Raw genomic sequence first — 21,833 nt, forward strand, 5'->3', positions numbered from 1 at the left:
GCTGGAGATAATTCCGCAAATCACGGTAACAGCCGTTAACGTGATTTTTTAATCTTGTATTCAGGGGGCGGAGTATATGTAAAGTAGGAAAGAGTTATCGTGTGCCACGAAACAGCCGCAGTGTTAGTGCGGCTCCTAATGTGGCCAATAGCTACACCTCTTTCATTTGCGGTATGTTGTGTGCTAGAGGCCAGTAAAGGTTTTTCACGGTGCACAATGTTTCTGGACAGCCTGTTTGAGAGAGAGAGAGAGAGAGAGAGAGAGAGAGAGAGAGAGAGAGAGAGAGAGAGAGAGAGAGAGAACACCTTGCTATAGTGTCTCCTCCCTAGACAGGTATTTGTAGCCCTATGGGAGGCCCACCTAGTAACTCGAGGTGGGGATTAGGTATGAGTGTAGGGGGTTGGGGGCCGCTTTCACATTCAACATGAGACGTACGAACAGAACAGTGGTCTCTTGTTAAGATTTGATGGCCTTCGGAGTGAGGAAACTCATTCCAAGATGAGATTTGGGCAATGTTCTCTCCACCTAGCTTGATGGATGGACACTCTACCTGGGCAACAACAAGCTAGGTGGAGAGAACATTGTCCAAATCTCATCTTGGAGTGAGTTTCCTCACTCCGAAGGCCATCAAATCTTCACAAGAGACCACTGTTCTGTTCGTACATCTCATGTTGAATGTGAAAGCGGCCCCCAACCCCCTACACTCATACCTAATCCCCACCTCGAGTTACTAGGTGGGCCTCCCATAGGGATACAAATACCTGTCTAGGGAGGAGACACTATAGCAAGGTGTTCTCTCTCTCTCTCTCTCTCAGCAGGCTGTCTGGAAACATCATGAACCACAATATATACTGGCAATGTAGCCCAAATTGGGTTAAGAGCATGTTGCATAGCTGTTATTGCAATTTGCAATACACATGCTTATTAGCATAAGGTAACACCCCTTTTTTGTATCGCTTGCGATACTGTGCGATATTGGAAAATGAGGCCCTAAGTCACTTATTAATACTACTTGATCTATCTGCAGCCTTTGACACTGTAGACCACAAAAAACTAATTTCAAGACTTGCCAACAGGTCTTTCTGGAAAAACACTTGACTGGTTCACTTCATTCTTAAAAGACAGATTCTTCAAAGTCACCTTTAATAACATATCATCTGATCCCTGCCCCCTCGAAACCGGGGTACCTCAAGGGTCTGCTCTCTCGGCCACCCTCTTCAATGTCTACCTACTCCCACTCCATCATTTCATTTCCAATCTAGGCATCACATTCTTTCTGTATGCCGATGACATTCAATTACTCATCCCAATTACATCTACCATCCAAGATGCTATACACCTCTCAGTAAACCACCTCAACTCAATCAGAAAATTCCTAAACCAACTAAAGTTATGCCTCAATATGAACAAAACTGAATGCATCCTCATAAAAAGAAACAACCCAGAGCAAACATCCCAAATGCCTTCCATTTAAATCGACAACATCAATATCCAACTAAAGAACCCAGTAAAAGACCTCGGTATCTGGTTAGACAATGAACTAAACCTCAAAAAATGCATCGCAACAAAAACAAGAGAGGGCTTTCACAAACTTCAAGTACTCAAACATCTTAAACCTTTATTACACCCGTATGATTTCAGAACAGTTCTGCAATCACTCATATTCTCAAGTCTGGATTATTGCAATGCGATTTTCATTGGCCTCCCCAAATCTACACTAAAACCTTTACAATTACTGCAAAATGCTGCAGCACGAGTTCTTACCGGCAAGAAGAAATATGAACACATCTCCCCAATTTTGATGAACCTCCATTGGCTACCGATCATACAAAGGATCAAGTACAAAACATTAACTACTCTACATAATGAAATCTACAAAGTTGACAACTTCTCCCTTGATCACATGATTCAACTGCACAAAACTCCACGCACTACAAGAATCACTGGCAAAGTGCAACTAATCATAACCCCCCTTACCTCTGCTAAACTATCCATCACCAGGAATAGAGCCTTCTCTATTGCCGGACCTAATGAATGGAACTCTCTACCAATCTACCTAAGTTCAATCAGGGACTCCAAATTTTTCAAAAAAGAACTTAAAACATGGTTATTTAAACAATCTTTCTCAAACGGAGTTGGATAACCCAATATATTATCTTAAGACTCACTCCCAGTAACAACCATGCTTTTCATCCTCCTCACCCCTTCTTACCTATTATACCATATCTATTCTCATCCAGTCTTATATTAATATTTATTTTTACTCCTCTATTTCCCTTGAACCTTTCCTTTTCCTTTTATTCCTAACCTGCTCACCTTTGAATAAATTGCTCTATCACACCCTGCAATGCTACTCCTAAATTATTCCCATAATTAACTAACATCACTTGTTAAATCTCTGCAAGTCCGATTCATATGTCGTTCTTTTTAAATCTGTTTTTTTAAATCTGTTTTCTTTTCTGCTTCTGATGAAATTGTTAATTGTTATCCACATTTATATACGTTATGAACACGTTTTATGTATATTGTTGTTTTTCTCTGTAAACCGGAGTAAAGGCATTCTGCTATACTTCGGTATAAAAAAAGAAACTAAATAAATAAATAAATAATGATTCTTGGACATCTGCACTTTGACAATAAGCCTAAATCTGCCTCTATTAACATAGAAACATATATAGAAACATAGAAATGACGGCAGAAGAAGACCAAACGGCCCATCCGGTCTGCCCAGCAAGCTACACACTTTATTTATTAATTTATTTATTTTCTTCCTTTTTCTCTCACACACCTGTTACTCTTGGCTTCCAGTACCCTCCAGCCCTATTTCCCCTCCACCCAACCACCAATGTAGAGAGCATCGCCGGATCTGCATCCATGTGAACATCCAGCTCAATTAGGGGTAGCAACCTCTGCAACAAGCAGGCCACACCCCTGCCCCTGTCCACCCAGACTATACGATCCAGACCCCGTTGGTTGCCGTCCACACCCCGATCCTCCCTTCCACACTCTCCCTGCCTAACAATACACAGATCAACATTACTGATCAAGTTCACAATCTTGGCGTTATTCTGGACCCAAAATTAAACTTTTCCAATCACATTAAATATATCATTAATCCTTATTCTAAAAACTCCAATTGCTCAAATACATTAAACCACTAATTGATCCATCCCTATTCCATACAGTACTATAATTCTTGATTTTAACTGGCTTAGATTACTGTAATTCTCTTTATCTAGGATTCCCTCAAACTGCTCTACGTCCTCAACCAGAATGCCGCAGCAAGACTTCTCTTTAATCACAAAGTACATGAACATATTACACCAACTCTTTTCCACCTTCACTGGCTTCCCATTAAATGGAGAATTCAATACAAAGGTTTAACAATAACACATCCGTAATAATCACAATCCATGGTTTTCAGCAACATTACATGTATACACCCCTTGCAGAAATTTAAGATAAAAAAATCAATTACTGATACAAATTCCATCTCCAAAAACTACGAGACTAAACATAATTTGAGAACGTGCTTACTCCATCGTGGGTCCTATCCTATGGAACACTTTACCACCATTTCTGAGACTAATCTCCAACTCTAAAGAATTTAAAAAGGCACTAAAACATTACCTCTTTACTTTAGCCTTTCCATATTTTTGTGATCACTCAATTTCCAACTAACAGCTTCTCTCCTACTCTGTTATCCTTCTTCACATTCTCACATCATTTTGATAATATCAATTTGTCATTTCGCCACCATGATATTTAAGCAATTTTTTATAATGCTATTTTATGGTTATCTTCTTTTACCTTTTATTTTAAGTTTTTCACCTTATATGTTGTTTTAAGTTATTTTAACTTTGTTTATCCAAATATTATGAATGTTTCATTGTGACCCGCCCCGAACCTTGGAAGATTTTTGTGATCGCCCAGTTTCCAACTACCAACTTCTCTCCTACTCTATTATTCTTCTTCACATTCTCACATCATTTTGTTAATATCAATTTGTCATTTCACAACCATGATATTTTAAAAAAAATTTTATAATGTTGTTTTATGGTTATCTTCTTTTACCTTTTATTTTAAGTTTTAACCTTATATGTTGTTTTAAGTTATTTTAACTTTGTTTATTCGAATATTATGAATGTTTCGTTGTGACCCGTGCCAAACCTGGGAGGGTGCGGGATGTAAATATTTAAAATAAATAAATAAAAATAAATAGTATCGTGATGATATTAAGTTGGAGGAACCACAGAAAAGGACTATTTTCTGCTTTTTTGTTGATGGCTTGGGGTGCATCAACAATTAACGCCAGCTCCGGGACTGGTGTTAATTTTTGTGGGGAAAAGCATGTGCGTCAGGTGAATTTTTGCATCGGAGATAGTAGCGAATAGCCTCATCAACAAGGCATTTTTACATGTGATGAGTGCTATTAGCTATGCACTGGTGTGGATGCATGTTTTGGACGCACTGATTCCATTATTGCATCGGGAATTATTCTAGTGCATCCAAAACGCGTGCCCAACTGTGCTTCAAGCTGTGCGCTAGGCTGAGCGCACTATATTGCATTGGCCTCCAAACGTGGTGTCACAGTTCAGTGAGGAAGTTAGTAATGTGCTGTGCCCTCTGTGATAGAGCTTTGACCTGTCAGAGAGCTGGTGCACCTTAATCCTCTCTGTGAAAGGCACAAACAGTGAATCTGAAGGCAGAAAAAAGAAAGCAGAAACAGGATGTAGCTGGAAATCATAGAAGCATTGTCATTATAAAAACAATTTTTATAGTCAGAGTTTTTATATCATAATGTAACTTGTGCTTTGCATTTCATTACTGATGATTTTTGTTTGGCTGTATGCTAAAGTGCACTTTTAATGAAAGACGTAGAGCATTTCAAAATATCAGTTCTCACTTTTGTGAACAAGGAAGGGGAGGAAGGGGTTTGTATATGAGTTATATATTTAAACATTAGGAACTGTCTATTTATCAAAACATTATTCTTTCATATTAGTAGAGGGATGGCAAGAAGGAACAGACATTCTGGATTTTAAAAGAATGACTCCACTGGTCACTGAAAAGGTTTTACGAGATGCAGGAGTGCTTTCGCCATTGCAGGACCAAAGACTACAAGAAACCTCTCCCGCACTAGCAGCCCAAGATGAAATGACTGTTAGCTTGAAAGACTCCATAGGAACTGAAACTAGTGAAGAGTCAGGGATTATTCTACATCATGAAATGTCTGCAGTTGAGACTGAACCATCACATTATTCGTGTCTTCATCGTGATATTTCAAACCCTCTTATAAGTTGTCCTGAATTCCAAGAGGAGGAATGTGGTGATTTGCAACGAAAGGCAGATGAGGCAATTGGTGAAGATATTTCTGGGAAAGCTGGAGAACCTAAACCCGAGGCAGTTGGTGAAGCTAAACCTGAAGTAGCTGGTGAACCTGCACATGAGGTAGCAGGTGAACCTACACCTGAAGCAGCTGCTGAACCTACAACCGAGGCAGCTGGTGTACCTACACCTGAAGCAGCCGCTGAGCTTACAGCCGAGGCAGCCCGTGGGCCTACACCCGAGGCAGCCCATGGGCCTACACCTGAGGCAGCCAGAGGGCCTTCAACCGAAGCAGCCCATGGGCCTACACCCGAAGCAGCCCGTGGTGCTTCACCTGAAGCAGCCCGTGGTGCCTCACCCGAAGCAGACCGTGGTGCCTCACTCGAAGCAGCCCGTGGGCTTACACCTGAAGCAGCCGGTGAACCTACAGCTGAGGCGGCCGGTGAACCTACTTCCGAGGCGGCCGCTGAGCCTACTTCCGAGGCAGCCGCTGAGCCTACTTCCGAGGCAGCCGCTGAGCCTACTTCCGAGTTGGCCGCTGAACCTACACCCGAGGCGGCTGCTGAACCCACGCCTGAGGCAGCCGCTGAACCTAAACCTGAAGTAGCTGGTGAAGCTGCACCCGAGGCAGTCCGTGAAGTTGCAGCTGATGTAGGTGGTGAAGCTATTCCTGAAGCAGCTGGTGAACCTAAACCTGAGGGAGTTAGTGAATCTGCTCCAGAAGGAGCCGGTGAAGCTAAACCGGAAGAAGTTGGTGCTGAAAAACAAGAAGAAATATCAAAAGCACCACCGGCTGAGGAACAGGAAGTAGCAGGCCCAGGAGCTGAAGGTGCACCTGGTGCTCCTCAAGAAATAAGTTCAGGTGCTGAAATAACAGATGCAGATAAAAAATTACAAGTGTTGCCTGATGGTGAGGCTGGGGTTACAAGGACTACAGGCAAAACTGATGATTTTTCTGAGAGAGTGGACAGAGTATTGTCTAAGACATCACAGTTTGCACCCGATAGTATTTCTGAAAGAGTGGAGAGAGTGTTGTCTAAGACCTCTCAGAAATCGGAGACAGCAGTTGCTAAGATTTCAGAGGCTGAAGATGGGACTGCCATTGAGAAAATTGATAAAGCTTCAAGGAGTTCACAGACTTCAATTTCTGAGAAAGTGGATCGAGGAGTCTCTAAGACCTTCAAAGTCCTGGCAGATAATATTGCAGAGAAAATAGACAGAATGCTTTCTAAGACTTCCATCACAAGTGAAAAATCTTCAGATAGAGTGGACAGGCCAGTTTCTAAGACTTCAGTTACCTCAACTGAAAAGCTTTCTGAGAAAATGGAGCGAACCATTTCGAAGTCTGTGGTTCAACCTACTGAAAAGCCTCCTGAGAAATTGGAGCGAACAGTTTCTAAGACTCTGTCAGCAGAAAAAGTTCTTGAGAAGCTTGAGCCAAAGGCCATTAAAGATGACAAGTCTTTTGAGAAAGCAGAGCGAGTGATTTCTCAGGCTGCACAATTAGCAGTTACTCAGGTTGAGGTTGTACCATCTGCTGCTCCAACAGTGGACTCTACCGTACCAGTAGCAGAAGCAGCTGCTGTAGAACCAACAGCAGACACTGCAGTCAAAGCTGAAGTTGCCCCAGAAACTGCTAAGGTTCTACTTGAAACTACAGTGGAAAGTGTATCCCCTGAAGTTGTGAGTAGTGCTTACTTACCTGCTCAAGATACAGTGGTAGCCCGAATTGTTAGGGCCACTTCAGATACTTATACTACTTTAGAGCCAAAGCTAATACAAGTTGAACCACCACCAGCTGCTTATTATGGACCGACAGAACCTTCTAAAGCAAGAATGCCTGAAATTAGTAAAGGTCCGTCAATGTCCTTTAAAATACCATCCTATGAGCCTCCAGCTGCCACTGTGGTGCAAGATGTGCCTGTATGTGAAGAAGTACCCCCATTGTATATTGAACAAATTCCACAGGAAATCTTAGTCCCCTCCCAGAAAGGACCAAAGCAGCCAGGAGATTATGCTAGACAGCTTCGTTCAACTCAGTTTCAGTACCCGGGTGCTCCACCCATGCAAGGAATTTATAGGGCACCTGCTGATTCTGCAAGTTATCGTACAGCATATAATCAGACTATGGCAGATATGGCACAGTGGTCACCAGATCGAGCTTTTATGGAAGATAGTAGGTACTACACATCTGACCCTTACATGAAAAGAGCAGAAGACATGTCCATGAGAGACCCAAGTAAGAAAATTACTTTAAATGTTTCTGAAAATATTAGATTTTTTTACATTTTAATCCTCTGTAGAATAAATGCCATCAGCTCTAAATAAGTTACTGCATTGTAGATGAATCAGTTACAAGTATCTTTAATTTTCTGTTGTGTGTTTTTCTTGCTTCCTTGCCCCAGCTATCTGAGAGGCTGATGTAATAAACTGTGTGTTAAAACTATATGCTGTCTGTGAAGGGACTGGTCAGTGGTGAGTGAAGTGAATAAATTAAAATTAAATAATGCTGGTACAGCTGAGAGCTGTACTGACATTAAAAACAGCCCAGTGGGAGGAGGTAAGGTCCTCTCCTTTTCCCATTGACATTCCTTGTAACATCTGGGAGTTCAGGGGATTGGGGGGGGGGGGGGGAGGGGAGGTGAGAATAGGGAATTAGATGTATTACAAACTAGCTGTACCCGGCCACGCGTTGCAGTGGCAGAGCCAGGTTAAGTGGAAAAGAAAGAAAAGAGAATGGGGATAACCGCCCCCTGCCCCCCCCTCCCGAACATGGACACAATAACATCCCCACGTCCCCCCCCCCCCCTGCAGGCCCGTCGATACCTGTCAAAAATGGTAGTCGGTGGAGCGGGCGTTCGTTCCGGCATGGTATTGGCACCTGGCCCTCGGCAGCCAGCACTGAAACTGTCTCCGACGGCTGTTAGAACTTACTCTGTCAGTGGGGTGGAGCAATGGGAGCGGTCGTTTCGCTCAGATAGTAAGGGCGAAGGTGCGCCGGTTGCCAGTCCAGAAAATGGCGTCGACGGGCCCTCGCCCTTACTATGTCACATGGGCTACTGCCGCCATTGGCTTTCCCGAGTGTCCTAGTAAGGGACAGAGCCGTCGGCACCATTTTGATTTCTGGCAGCCGACGGCCGTAGTGTATGCGATGTGTCACGGAGCGCTGTTGCCCCCCCCCTCCCCCCCGCTGGAGCAGCCCGAACTATTCTGCCGTTTTGCGTGCGTTCGGAGAGTGTGGGCAGTAAGTAGAAAAGTCATGGGTGTGGGGGGTGTGAGGAGGGTGTTTTTGTGTGAGTTTGTAAGGTGTGGGAATTGCAAACATGTGGCATGTGAGTGGCCTCCCGGTGTAGCATGCTGGAATTTTGTGGGTTTTTGTGTGTTTTGGGAGGGTGTGTGAAGTAAGTACAATTGGCATGTGTGCGGGGGGGGGGGGTGTGAGGAGGGTGGATTTGTGTCTGGTCGGAGGGTGTGTGAATCCCAAACATTGGTCACGTGTGTGTGGGGTGTGAGCGTTTGTGCAAGGTATAAGAGCTTGTGCTTACGTCCACCAGATGTCGCTGTTTTGTGGAACCAAATATTAAAACTTTTTTACCAGCCCCCGGTGTGACATATATGTAATGTAAGTGTAGAAGAACCTTGCCGTATGTGAGATGAAGCTTGTGTCCAAATTTGAAAGCAATCGGTTCAGCTGTGGCAGAGCCTGGTAAAGTTGAAAAAACAGAACAGAGCAGTAAAGGTTACAGTTTGTGGGGTTTTTTTTGGTTTTTTTACCCCAAATGAACAGCACCAGCAAAGAATAGTTTAAATATGCAAGCACACCTTCTTGGCCCCCCCCCCCAACCCGGTGAAATAGAGCAACCCACACTACAGCCCCCCTCTCGGGAGACATGGAGAATGAGTGCCCCCCCCTGTGAAAAACGTGCGGCGGAAAATAAGAACGGTCCCCCACCGTGCTCCTCCCCGGCTACCTGTGTAAACAGCCAGCCGGTGGTGAGGGTGTGTGCTAGGGTTTGTTCCGCCAGCTGCCATGTTGCAAAACTTCACCGGTGAAAGGGATGCATCAGGATTCGTGACCTAGTAAGGGCAAATATCCGCTGAGGATATGGCACCGACAGGCTCTTGCCCTTACTATGTCACATGGTGTGCCGACGTCATTGTTGTCTCCGTATAGCATAGTAAAGGCAAGGTCCGCCGGCGCCATTTTGGTTGCTGGCATCCGACGGCCCTAAATGCGATGTGTCCCGGACCGTTCCTGTGGTGCCGGCGGAGAAGCATGGACTTGTATCAGGTGTAATGAGTGATCGGAGTGCAGTGCGTGGGTGGATGAAAGAGGGTACTTTAATTTAAATTTGGAGGGTGTGTGAAATGCGTGGCTTCCCAATGTAGCAGCCAGGAATCCGTGTTTTGGTGTGTTTTGGGAGGGTGGGTGAAGTAAGTGACATTGGCAGGCGTGTGGGTGGGGGCATGTGGTGTGATGAGTGTGGATTTCTGTGTGTTATGAGGGAGTGTGAATGAAAGACAATAGCCCTGTGTGGGGGTGGTGTGTGGTGTGTGAGTGTGTGTGAAAGGTGTAAGAGGTTGCGCTTGCGCTGACGGCCACCAGATGTCGCTGTTTTGTGTAAGCAATTTTTAAACTTGTATTACCTGTCACAGGTGTGACCTAAATGTAATGTAAGTGTATAAGATCCTTCCCGTATGGTAAATGAATGTTGTGTGCAAATTTGAACGCATTCGGTTAAGCGGTTGGCGAGATTAGCGACGACGAACAAACTATTTAACATTTTTATTTATATAGATGTATTACTTTGGGATGTGGAGGTATTGATGGCTCAGCCACTACTTTAACTTGTGTGGGTAGGAGGGGGATTGCCTGCTTGCATTCTTAGCTTGGCGATTTTCTGAATGTGGAGTAAGGGGCTAGAAGAGAGAGAGGGATCACCCACTTGGGCCTAGTTATACTTTTATTTTTACTCACATTAATTTCACATCCTAAGTGACTGATTTTAACTTCCCATTGACTTCCTAATGAAGTCAATGGGAAGTTAAAATCAGCCACTTAGGATGTGAAATTAATGTAATGTAATGTAATGTAATGAAGTCAATGAGAAGTTAAAACTTCATTTCGCCTCTGGGGTTGAAATGAAGATTCTCACAGGACAAGCAGGATGGTTGTCCTCACAAATGGGTGACATCGAGGATGGAGCCCAACCACGGAAAACTTCTGTCAAAGTTTCAGGAACTTTGACTGGCCCCTACTGGGCATGCCCAACACGGCACTAACCCTGCAGCCAGCAGGGGTCTCCCTTCAGTCTTCTTTTTTCCGCGTAGCAGTTGCCACGCGGCTAAGGAGCTCTTACCACATTCCTGACAGGAATCTCTTCAACTTTATTCTTGAAGAAAAAATTGCCCCTCAGGGGTCTCCCTTCTTCAATTTTTACTCCGCGGTACTTCGGTAAGTTTTTTGCCGTCGTTTTTGTCGACTACCGTCGAATTTGGCCCTCGAGGCCTGTTGGCAGTCGACCGTCCCGTGGCTAAATTTTTGGCCTATGGCCATGGCGTTGGGGTTCCGTCGGTGCCCGGACTGCACACGTACTATGTCCATCACAGACCCACATAGAGTCTGTGTTTTGTGTTTAGGGAGTGAGCATGATGTCCTGACTTGCACCAAATGTGCCTTAATGACACCAAAAGGTCGCAAAGCTAGAATGGAGAAGATGGGACTCCTTTTCCATGATCATACTCCGACGCCGTCGATTGCATCGACGTCATCGGAACCGGCACCGTCGAAGTCCCATCGTCATCGACAGCCTCCCGGTGACCGTCCTCCATCGACGTCTTCACGGCCATCGACGCCTGTCCCTTCCCCCGAAGATCGAGGGGATCGGAAAGACAAACATCGCCATCGACGTCATAAGTCTCGGACCGTCGAGGAATCGAAGTCATTGACCTCCGTGCTGTCCAAGCCTCCATCGAAGAAGTCTCGACCAGAAGTGGCACCGTCCACTCCTGTCTCGCAGACACCGAGGCAACCCTTACCCCTCCGGGGTTTGGGAGCCGCGATTCCACCGGTGACAGTGGTCCCTCCGGCTCAGCCTCAGCCTCCCTCTCCCGTAGAGCCGGGTCTTGTTACCCCAGGTCTCTGGGTAGAACTGGACCGGCTGGTCCAGGAGGCCATCGATAAGGCGATGCTACGGTTCCAGACTCCTTCGGCACCGACCCCGGCACGAGAGTGGAACCGGTCACCGACCCGATTCCAGCAGCACTGGCACCGCTGCTTGCTCGGATGGAAGCGCTTATGAATGCCCTTCCACCGGCAACACCTGGGTCACCGACAGCCTTCTCATCAGGTGGAGAAACACCGTACCGAACTCTCCCTTCGAGGGTAGTTCCATCGGTGCCTTGTCGTCCCTCGCCACCGATACATTCCTCGGGGGCGATACGCACATCAGCTCCACCAAGATTTTCGATGACGGCACCGATTCCTTCGAGGAAATTCTCAATGCCCCCGGTAATTCCTTCGAATCTCTCGGAGCCTCAACCGGGGCCTTCAGGTATACAGCCCCCTCATGGTCCTACAGGTCAGCAGCCTGATCCTTATGACACCTGGGGTGATGATACCTCTACTGACACCGATGATTTGCCTTCACCACCCTCTCCTGTGGAGAGTAGAAAGCGTTCTCCCCCTGAGGACCTCTCTTTCATAAATTTTGTGAAGGACATGTCGGAGTTGGTCCCTTTTCAGCTTCAATCAGAACAAGATGACAGGCACCAGATGATGGAGTTGCTCCAATTCTTGGATGCCCCTAAAGTCATCACCTCTATTCCAATTCATCAGGTTTTTCTGGACCTTCTAAAAAAGAATTGGGAATCTCCTGGTTCTGTTGATCCAGTGAACAAAAAAGCTGACTCTACTTATCTTGTACAGTCAGCACCTGGCTATCAGAAACCACAATTAGATCATCACTCTGTTGTGGTAGAATCAGCTCAAAAGAAAGCTAAAAGATTAAAGCCACATTCTTCCATACCTCCTACTAAGGAAAATAAATTCCTAGATAGTATAGGTAGGAAAGTATACCAAGGAGCTATTCTGATTTCCAGAATAGCCTCTTATCAGCTATATATGACCCAATACAATAGGGTCATCCTGAAACAGATGCAGGAGTATTCAGATGCCTTACCAGAGCAGTTCCAGCCACAGCTTCAGTCCCTACTAAATAAAGGGTTTGAAGCTGGAAAGCATGAAATAAGAACAGCTTATGACATCTTTGATGCTTCCACTAGACTTTCTGCTACGGCCATCTCTGCCAGACGCTGGGCTTGGCTTAAGTCGTCTGACCTTCGCCCAGAAGTTCAGGACAGGCTCTCTGATTTGCCCTGTCTAGGGGATAATTTATTTGGTGAGCAAATTCAGCAAATTGTTGCAGAACTGAAGGATCATCATGAGACACTTAAACAGCTCTCATCTATTCCTTCTGACTTGCCTTCTAAACAACCATTTAAGAAGGACTCAAAAAAGTCATTCTTCCGTCCACGAAAGTATTATCCCCCACTAGCCAAGTCTAGGCCTGCGAGGCCTTACCATAAAACTCAGCCTCGTCAGTCTCGAAAACAAAAACCCGCAACAGCTCCACAACCTGGCCCTGCATCGGGTTTTTGACTTTCAATTAGAGAGCAGATGGCAAATCCCTCTTCCAACTATACCAGTAGGAGGTCGGTTAAGCCACTTTCTAGAAAAATGGCAGCATATCACCACTGATCAATGGGTGATAGCGATAATTGCACAGGGTTACCACCTCAACTTCCTGACTCTCCCTTCGGACTCCCCACCCCTGCAGGCGTGGAGACTCACCGATCACTCTATTATTCTAGAGCAGGAGGTTTCCCTTCTCCTCCAGTCAAACGCTATAGAACCCGTTCCTCCCTCACAACAAGGACTAGGGTTCTACTCCAGGTACTTTCTGATCCCAAAAAAGTCAGGAGGACTTCGACCAATCCTGGACTTACGAGCTCTCAACAAGTACCTTCACAAAGAGAAGTTCAATATGGTAACCCTGGGCTCGCTTCTCCCTCTGCTGCAAAGAGGGGACTGGCTGTGCTCTCTAGACCTAAAAGATGCCTATACTCACATTGCGATAGCTCAGTCTCATCGCAAATACCTCCGTTTTTTAGTAGGCCGAAATCACTACCAATACCGAGTGCTCCCTTTCGGCCTGGCATCCGCACCACGAGTTTTCACCAAATGCCTTGTGGTGGTTGCAGCTTCTCAGGAAGGAAGGTATCCACGTCTACCCCTACCTGGACGATTGGTTAATCAGGGCCCCAACCCAGCATATTGCTTGGTCCTCCCTGACCCTAACAATTCAAACTCTGCTTTCTCTAGGGTTTCTTGTCAATTATGAGAAATCCTACTTAGTCCCATCTCAGACCTTATCCTTCATTGGGGCAGACTTGGACACCTTACAGGCAAAAGCCTTCCTTCCTCATCCACGGGTTCAAACCCTTGTGTCCCTAGCTCGCCAGCTGCAGACTCAACCTACAGCTACAGCTCGCCACTTCCTCATTCTACTGGGACACATGGCCTCCTCAGTTTATGTGACTCCCATGGCCCGTCTGGCCATGAGAGTCACGCAATGGACTCTGAGATTGCAATGGACCCAAGCTGTTCAGCCTCTGTCCTCCATTGTTCGCATCACCGATGCACTCCGTCTGTCTCTTGCCTGGTGGACAAATCAATTCAACCTCCTACAGGGCTTGCCTTTTCTTCCACCAGACCCTCAGGTAATCCTCACCACCGACGCTTCCAACATCGGTTGGGGAGCCCATGTAAACAATCTACAAACTCAAGGATTCTAGTCACTAGAGCAGGGGTCAGGAACCTTTTTGGCTGAGAGAGCCATAAACGCCACATATTTTAAAATGTAATTCCATGAGAGCCATACAATATGTTTAAAACTAAATACAAGTAAATGTGTGCATTTTATGTAAGATCACACTTTTAAAGTACAATAAGTCTCTGAAAATATTACACCAGGCCTTAAGACACCAATACATCTCCTATTAGGAAAACGGACCAAGTCAGGCTGCTATAGAGTCCTACACAGAAACTACACGCCAGCAGAAAACCTCACCTGAATCACGTGCTGTCCCTCACCTAACATAGAATAAAGAGACCAAAACGCATAACAAGAAGCATGCAGACAAAAACTGAATTGGAAACTGCAACAAGCCAGAGTCTCTGTATGCAGTGTAACAAAGGAAAAAAGAAACATCACACATCCTTATAAAACAAATCAAGAAATATAAAACCATCAGCAGTAAAACTGTACTAACAAAAAGAACATATTTCGAAACAGCTGATGAGTGGAATATCCAATAATTAAAAACTCATATAAAACATTTCCAGATACCAACAAAATATTTCAAAATAGCAGACACAAAGATCCAGTAATGAAAAATAATAAGGATACAAAAATTTTTTTGCTCTGCATACCTGGGAACGTTTGATATCCAGGTGTCCTGAGATTGTTCTGAATTAGCAGGAGGTGGGGTGGTTTGCTTGGAACTTTCTCCTCTCTCAGTCACATACCAGCGCTCTCTCTCACACTGGCTCTCAATGACACACCTATACACACATGCTCTCAGTCACTCACATATACAAATGTTTTTTCTCTCTCACTTATATAGGCTCTTAATTACACATTTACACACATGCTGTCTATCTTTTCACGCTTACACACACACAGGCTTTCAATCACATAAATACATGCTGTCTTTTTCTCTCACACACAGACTCTCATTCACATGCTTACAAACATGTCCTCTCTTTCTCTCATTTACACACAGGCTCTCAATCACATACTCACATGCTCCCTCACCTAAATCAGCTCTCAATCACACACAGACACACATGGTCTCTCTCTCTCATTTAAACACAGGCTCTCAATCACATACTCACATGCTCCATCACCTAAACCAGCTGTCAATCAGACACAGACACACATGATCTCTCTCTTACTTATACACACAGGCTCTTAATCATACATACACATGATCTCTCTCACACACAAAGGATCTCAATCATACACACATACTCTTTCAAACAAACAGGTTTTCAATTACAAACTTACACATACAGGTTCCCAATGGTAAACTTACATTCATGCTCTCTCTCTCACAGGCAGGATCTCAATCACAGACATACTCTCTTTCACATATACAGGCTCTCAATCATTCACATACATGCAATCTCTCACTCACACACACAGGATCTCAAACACACATGCTTGCTCGCTCATTCACTCTCTCTCTCCCCCCCCCCCCCGCCCCCCCCGGGAACTCGCGGCAGCAGCAGCCACCTCCCAACGCTAACCTCCATCATTTTCAGCCCTCGCGGAGGCGAAGGCGGAGTCCCATCGGCCGCGGTTGAAGATTTTCATTTTCCTCCGAGCCGCGCTGCAGTCTTCTTCCCGCGCAGGCACCCGATACTCTCCACTTCCTCTTCCGGGCCGCGGGAAGAAGAGAGCACCGGCGTGCTCTCTTCTTCCCGCGGCCCGGAAGAGGAAGTGGAGAGCATCGGGTGCCTGCGCGGGAAGACCCGCGCAGGCACCCGATGACTCCAGCGCTGGCACCCGGATGACTCCAGTCGGCGTGCTCTCTTCTCCTCCCCCCCCGCGGCCCGGAAGAGGAAGTGGTGAGCATCGGGTGCCTGCGCGGAAGAAGAGACCACGCTAGTGTGGTCTCTTCTTCCCGCGCAGGCACCCGATGCTCTCCACTTCCTCTTCCGGGCCGCGGGGGGGGGGGGGGGGGAGGAGAAGAGAGCACGCCGGTGCCGCTGACTCCAGCTGTCCTGCCGCGTTCCGCCCGGGCTGACAGCATTTTAAGCCCGGGCGGCGGAGGACCGGGGAGCAGCTGGGTCAGCGGGGAACCGCGAAGTATGGCGACACGTGTCTGCGAGCCAGATGCAGCCCTCAAAAGAGCCATATCTGGCTCGCGAGCCATGGGTTCCCGACCCCTGCACTAGAGGAAGCCAAACACCAGATAAATTTCCTGGAGCTGCGAGCAATTTGCTATGCTCTCAGGACTTTTCAGGATTGCCTATCGAACCACGCAATCTTAATTCAGACGGACAACCAGGTGGCCATGTGGTACATAAACAAGCAGGGAGGCACAGGCTCCTTCCTTCTGTGTCAGGAAGCTGCGCAGATTTGGGCAGAAGCCCTCTCCCACTCCATGTACCTCAGGGCCACCTACCTGCCGGGAGTAGACAATGTATTGGCAGACCAGCTGAGCCGTGTCTTCCAACCACACGAGTGGTCACTCAATCCCTTGGTAGCGACCTCTCTGTTTCACAAATGGGGTTATCCCCACATAGACCTCTTTGCGTCTCCTCAGAACCACAAAGTAGACAATTACTGCTCTCTCATTCGGAGCCAGCACTCTCGGCCGAGGGATGCATTCTCCCTCACGTGGACAACCGGTCTGCTCTATGCATTCCCTCCACTTCCTCTCCTGTCGAAGACTCTCGTGAAGCTGCGTCAGGACAGGGGAACTATGATCCTGATAGCACCGCACTGGCCACGCCAAGTGTGGTTTCCCATACTCCAGGATCTCTCCATCCGCAGGCACATTCCTCTGGGAAAGGACCCGCATCTGATCACTCAAAACGACGGATGCCTCCTCCATCCCAACCTCCAAGCCTTGTCCCTGACGGCATGGATGTTGAAAGGTTAGTCCTTCAGCCATTTAACCTTTCAGATTCAGTTTCTCATGTCCTGATCGCTTCACGAAAGCCTTCCACAAGAAAATCTTATTCCTACAAATGGAAAAGGTATACATCATGGTGCACTTCTCAGTCCCTTGATCCCCTTTCCTGTCCAATCTCTAAATTCTTGGACTATCTCTGGCATCTATCAGAATCAGGTCTAAAGACCTCTTCCATTAGAATGCATGTCAGTGCGGTAGCCGCCTTCCATAAAGGTATCGGGGGTGTCCATATTTCAGTACAACCCCTTGTAACACGTTTTCTTAAAGGATTGCTCCATTTGAAGCCACCTTTACGTCCTCCGGCCGCATCTTGGGACCTTAACCTGGTTCTTGGTCGCCTTATGAAACCACCTTTCGAACCTCTTTACTCCTGTGACTTAAAATATCTCACATGGAAAGTATTATTCCTTTTGGCTATCACTTCAGCTCGCAGGGTTAGTGAATTACAGGCCCTAGTTACCTATCCGCCTTACACTAAACTCCTGCAGGACCGGGAGGTACTCCGCACTCACCCTAAATTTTTACCTAAGGTAGTTTCGGAGTTTCATATTAATCAATCCATCATACTACCTATCTTCTTTCCCAGGCCCCACTCCAACTCCAGGGAACAGACTCTGCATACCCTAGACTGTAAACGGGCTCTAGCTTTTTATCTAGACCGTACAGTTGCCCACAGGAAGAGCACTCAATTATTCGTCTCTTTCCATCCTAACAAGTTAGGGCAACCTGTGGTTAAGCAGGCTCTTTCCTCCTGGTTGGCGGATTGCATCTCCTTCTGCTATCAGCAAGCTGGCATTCCTTTTCAAGACCGTGTTAAAGCACACTCTGTGAGGGCCATGGCGACTTCAGTAGCACACCTTCGATCGGTGCCGCTTCCTGACATCTGCAAGGCTGCAACCTGGAGTTCCCTCCATACATTTGCAGCCCACTATTGTTTGGATAAAGCTGGAAGACAGGATTCCATCTTCGGCCAATCTGTCTTGCGTAACCTTTTTCCAACATGATGTACCAACACCCTTCCACCTTCCCAGTAGGGTGCGGATGCCCACTCCCAAATTCCACCCCAGTTGTTGTGCCTGTTGCACGCCATTGGGTACATTTGGTGCACGTTAGGACATCCTCAGCTCGGTACTCACCCATTTGTGAGGACAACCATCCTGCTTGTCCTGTGAGAAAGCAAATGTTGCTTACCTGATGTAACAGGTGTTCTCACAGGACAGCAGGATGTTAGTCCTCACGAAACCCGCCCGCCACCCCGCGGTGTTGGGTTCGTTTTTATTTTATTTTTCGGCACTGCCTGTAGCTTTGAAACAAGACTGAAGGGAGACCCCTGCTGGCTGCAGGGTTAGTGCCGTGCTGGGCATGCCCAGTAGGGGCATGCCCAGCATGACAGAAGTTTTCCGTGGTTGGGCTCCATCCTCGATGACACCCATTCGTGAGGACTAACATCCTGCTGTCCTGTGAGAACACCTGTTACATCAGGTAAGCAACATTTGCTTTCAGTGCTAAACAGGATGTAAAAAAAAGTGCGCTAATTTTTAGTGCATTTTCCTGCATTGGAAGCAATTTCATATGCAGGTCATTAGCATGCATTGGCATGCCAGGTGGGCTAAAATTAGCTCATTACTTCCTGTTTAGTGCATGTTTTGGGGCACCAAAATCCTTCTTACATCGGAAGTAATTGTAGCACATAAAAAATCAGCACTAATAACAATAATAATAAGCACAGCTTATTACATCGTCCCCTGAGAGTGATAATGAAAAGCTATTAGCCACATTTATCCTACTGCTTCTTACTTGTCCCTATATCTTCATTTATTTTTTAGCATTATTTTCTAACCCTTTTCCCTTTATTAATCTTCAGTTACCTCCTTCCTATATATTTTTTTTAATTTTCTTTGGATCCATCATTAATTCCTTTTTTTAAATCAGTTTCCTTCTGCTCCCTTAATTTTTCCAACTTAATTGGAAGTAGGCCTTCATTCACAACTACCCAGGGATTTTTTCCCCCTATTGTTATGCTCGGGCTTGTGGACCCTTGGCCGACAAGAGGGTGGTGTACCTTTCGGAGGGTCCGTAGGCTCTCTTGTCGGGTGGCGAGGCAGAACAGGAGGCGGGACCAGCTGACCCTTGGCACTGGAGGCTGAGGCGAATACAGAGGCGACGAAAAGACGAGATGAGGCGGTGTTCTTCACCACTGGTGGTCTGCGGTCCCCCCGGGAGGAGCCCGTAGGGACCCGACCGCTGGGACTTAGGTGGACCTATGGAGGTCAGAGCAACGGTGCAAAGGCCAACTGGAGCTTCGCCCTGGAAGCCCGCGGTCCCCCCAGGAGGAGCCCGTAGAGACCCGGGCCGCTGGGACTTAGGTGGGCCCTTGGAGACGGAGTCTTGAGGGAGTCCTAGGTCAAGTGCCAGAGGGTCATCGCTCACCAGTCCAAAGTCGTGCACCAGAGAATCACCGCTTGCCAATCCAAAGTCAGGAACCAGAGAATCACCGTAAGCCAATCCGAAGTCAGGAACCAGAGAATCACCGTAAGCCAATCCGAAGTCAGGAACCAGGAAGACAAAGCAGAAGCCAAGCTCAAAGAACTCACCGAAGCAAGCAGACTGGACAAAGCTCACAGGCGACGTTGCCAAGTCAAGGAATGAGCAGAGGAAGCCTCCCTATATACTTCCTCTGCTCTGGATCATTGGAAACAGGTGAGTCTAGTTAAAGGGACCAGGTCCCTTTAAATGCAAATGAGTTGACGGCGGCCATCTTGGATCTCATGGCGGCGGCCATCTTGATCTCCCCGGTGGAGGAGAGACGCCGCTGAGGGAAGGAGGACGGCTTCCCCTGCAGCGGGCAGCACGGGCCTGAGTCGGAGCCCTCCCCCGGGGCTTTCATGGTGCTGAGAGGCAGGTAGAGGGACGTGGTCATGGGGCGCCACGGCCGCGGAGCACAACACCTATTTTATATCCTCTCCCAATTTGCGTTTAGTTCAGTCATTACGGTGATAGTCCTGGGCTGTGGGCCATGCTTCAGAGATCCTTCCAGAACCCTGCAACCAGGTACCCTAAATCCAGCCACTAGATGTCATTAAGTGCTGTAATGATATTGCTGGAATCAATAATTTGTGTTATGTAGTATATAATTTGTGAAAGTCAATACTGTAAACCGTGGTGATCTCATGATTTTCACGTGGAATGACGGTACATAAAACCTCTAAATAAATAAATAAATAAACTGTAACTCCCTCTCCAGCTTCCGCAGCATTCTCAGACCTGGCCAACCCAGAGAGAGGAGGACCCAACCCAGGGATGTAACTGTGGATGTAATTTTCATGGCAATACACAGCACTTATCTGAGCTACTTATCTAGCCGGATTCATTATTAAATCTAATCATTAATTTTACCTTTTTCCTTTCAGATAAGCAGAATGCTCTAAGCTGATTGTCTCTCTTAACACTTTCTGATGCATCATCCCATGTCAGTGTGGCTCCCTGATTAGTTAACTTTACAGAGCCTTCCACTCATATGTTTACAAACTCACTAATTTGCTTCTCTCAAACACCTACTGTCATTCTCCTAGAATTATATGCAGCTTTTAACAAGGCGCATCACTCTGTTTTTCTTTCTTTTCTTGTTCCTATCATACATTCAAGTTCAGTTCTTACATAGTTGCATGGAATAGGAGGTTGAAAGAAAACCAGAGGTCCATTGAATACAGCCTTCTTCCAGTTGGCTAACAATTATCTGAACATATTAACCCAGAGGATTGTGTAAAAGAAAAACATAATATAGTAAATGATGGCAGATGAAGACCAAAATGGTCCATCTAATCTGCTCTGAAAGGTATTCTGGGTTGTAACTGCCGCTCTGTGCTAGTTACCCTCATACCGAAAAGGTACCATAGATTACCCCAATGCTTCATTTCTATCCTTTAGTCACTAGGGATTTGCTGTTTTTGTCCCATGCCCTTTTGAATTCCGTAATCATTTTTTGTCTTCACTGCCTCCTCCTGGATGGCACAATAGGCATCCACCACCCTTTCTATGAAAAAGTATTTTCTGACATTTCTAAGTCTACCCGCTTGGAGTTTCATATCATGACCCCTAGTTCTACAGCTCTTTACATTGGAAAAGGTTTGTCTCGTCTGCTTTATTGATACCTTTCAGGTATTTAAATGTCTGTATCATATCCTTCTTGTCTCTCCTCTAGGGTATAAATATTTAGGTCCTTAAGTCTCATTGCCTATGTCTTTTGATGCAGACACCACAACATTTTAGTTGCCTTTCTCTGGGCTGGTGCCATCCTTTTCCCATGACATTTGACATCCAGAACTGAACACAATACTCCAAGTGAGGCTTCACTAGTGACCTGTTCAGGGTCATTATCATCTCCTTTTGCCTCGCTCTATGTAGCCTCTGACTCTAGTTACCACTATGTCATACCTTTGCTACCTTCAGATCATCAAAGATTCTCCGAGGACAAGCAGGATGGTAGGATGTTACACATGGGTAACATCTTCAGATGAAGTCCTGATGCATAAAACTTATGTCAAAGTTTCTAGAATTTTGATTATGCACACTGAGCATAGACCCTGCTAGAGTTCATCTAAGTGCAAGTGGCACATACCACCATGGTGTATATGGTACACCTATCGCTGTACAGCCTATAGTTGTACGTTTCATGCAGGGCCTGCTTCAGTTGAAGCCTCCCCTAAGGCTTCCTCCTGTGTCTTGGGACCTCTACGTGG

The 21,833-nt window shown here is 46.2% G+C and overlaps 1 protein-coding gene across 1 annotated transcript in view; it reads left to right on the plus strand.

Annotated features, from left to right (window-relative positions):
- The window catches only part of CABYR (calcium binding tyrosine phosphorylation regulated), a 223,807-nt gene that overhangs the window by 59,343 nt on the left and 142,631 nt on the right, over positions 1-21,833 (plus strand). The window contains exon 4 of the mRNA XM_029591145.1: positions 5,006-7,567. Within this exon, the coding sequence (XP_029447005.1) occupies positions 5,006-7,567 (2,562 nt within the window). The remainder of the gene's footprint in view (positions 1-5,005; positions 7,568-21,833) is intronic.

Source organism: Rhinatrema bivittatum, chromosome 2, assembly GCF_901001135.1.
Source record: "Rhinatrema bivittatum chromosome 2, aRhiBiv1.1, whole genome shotgun sequence".
NCBI classification, from domain to species: domain Eukaryota; kingdom Metazoa; phylum Chordata; class Amphibia; order Gymnophiona; family Rhinatrematidae; genus Rhinatrema; species Rhinatrema bivittatum.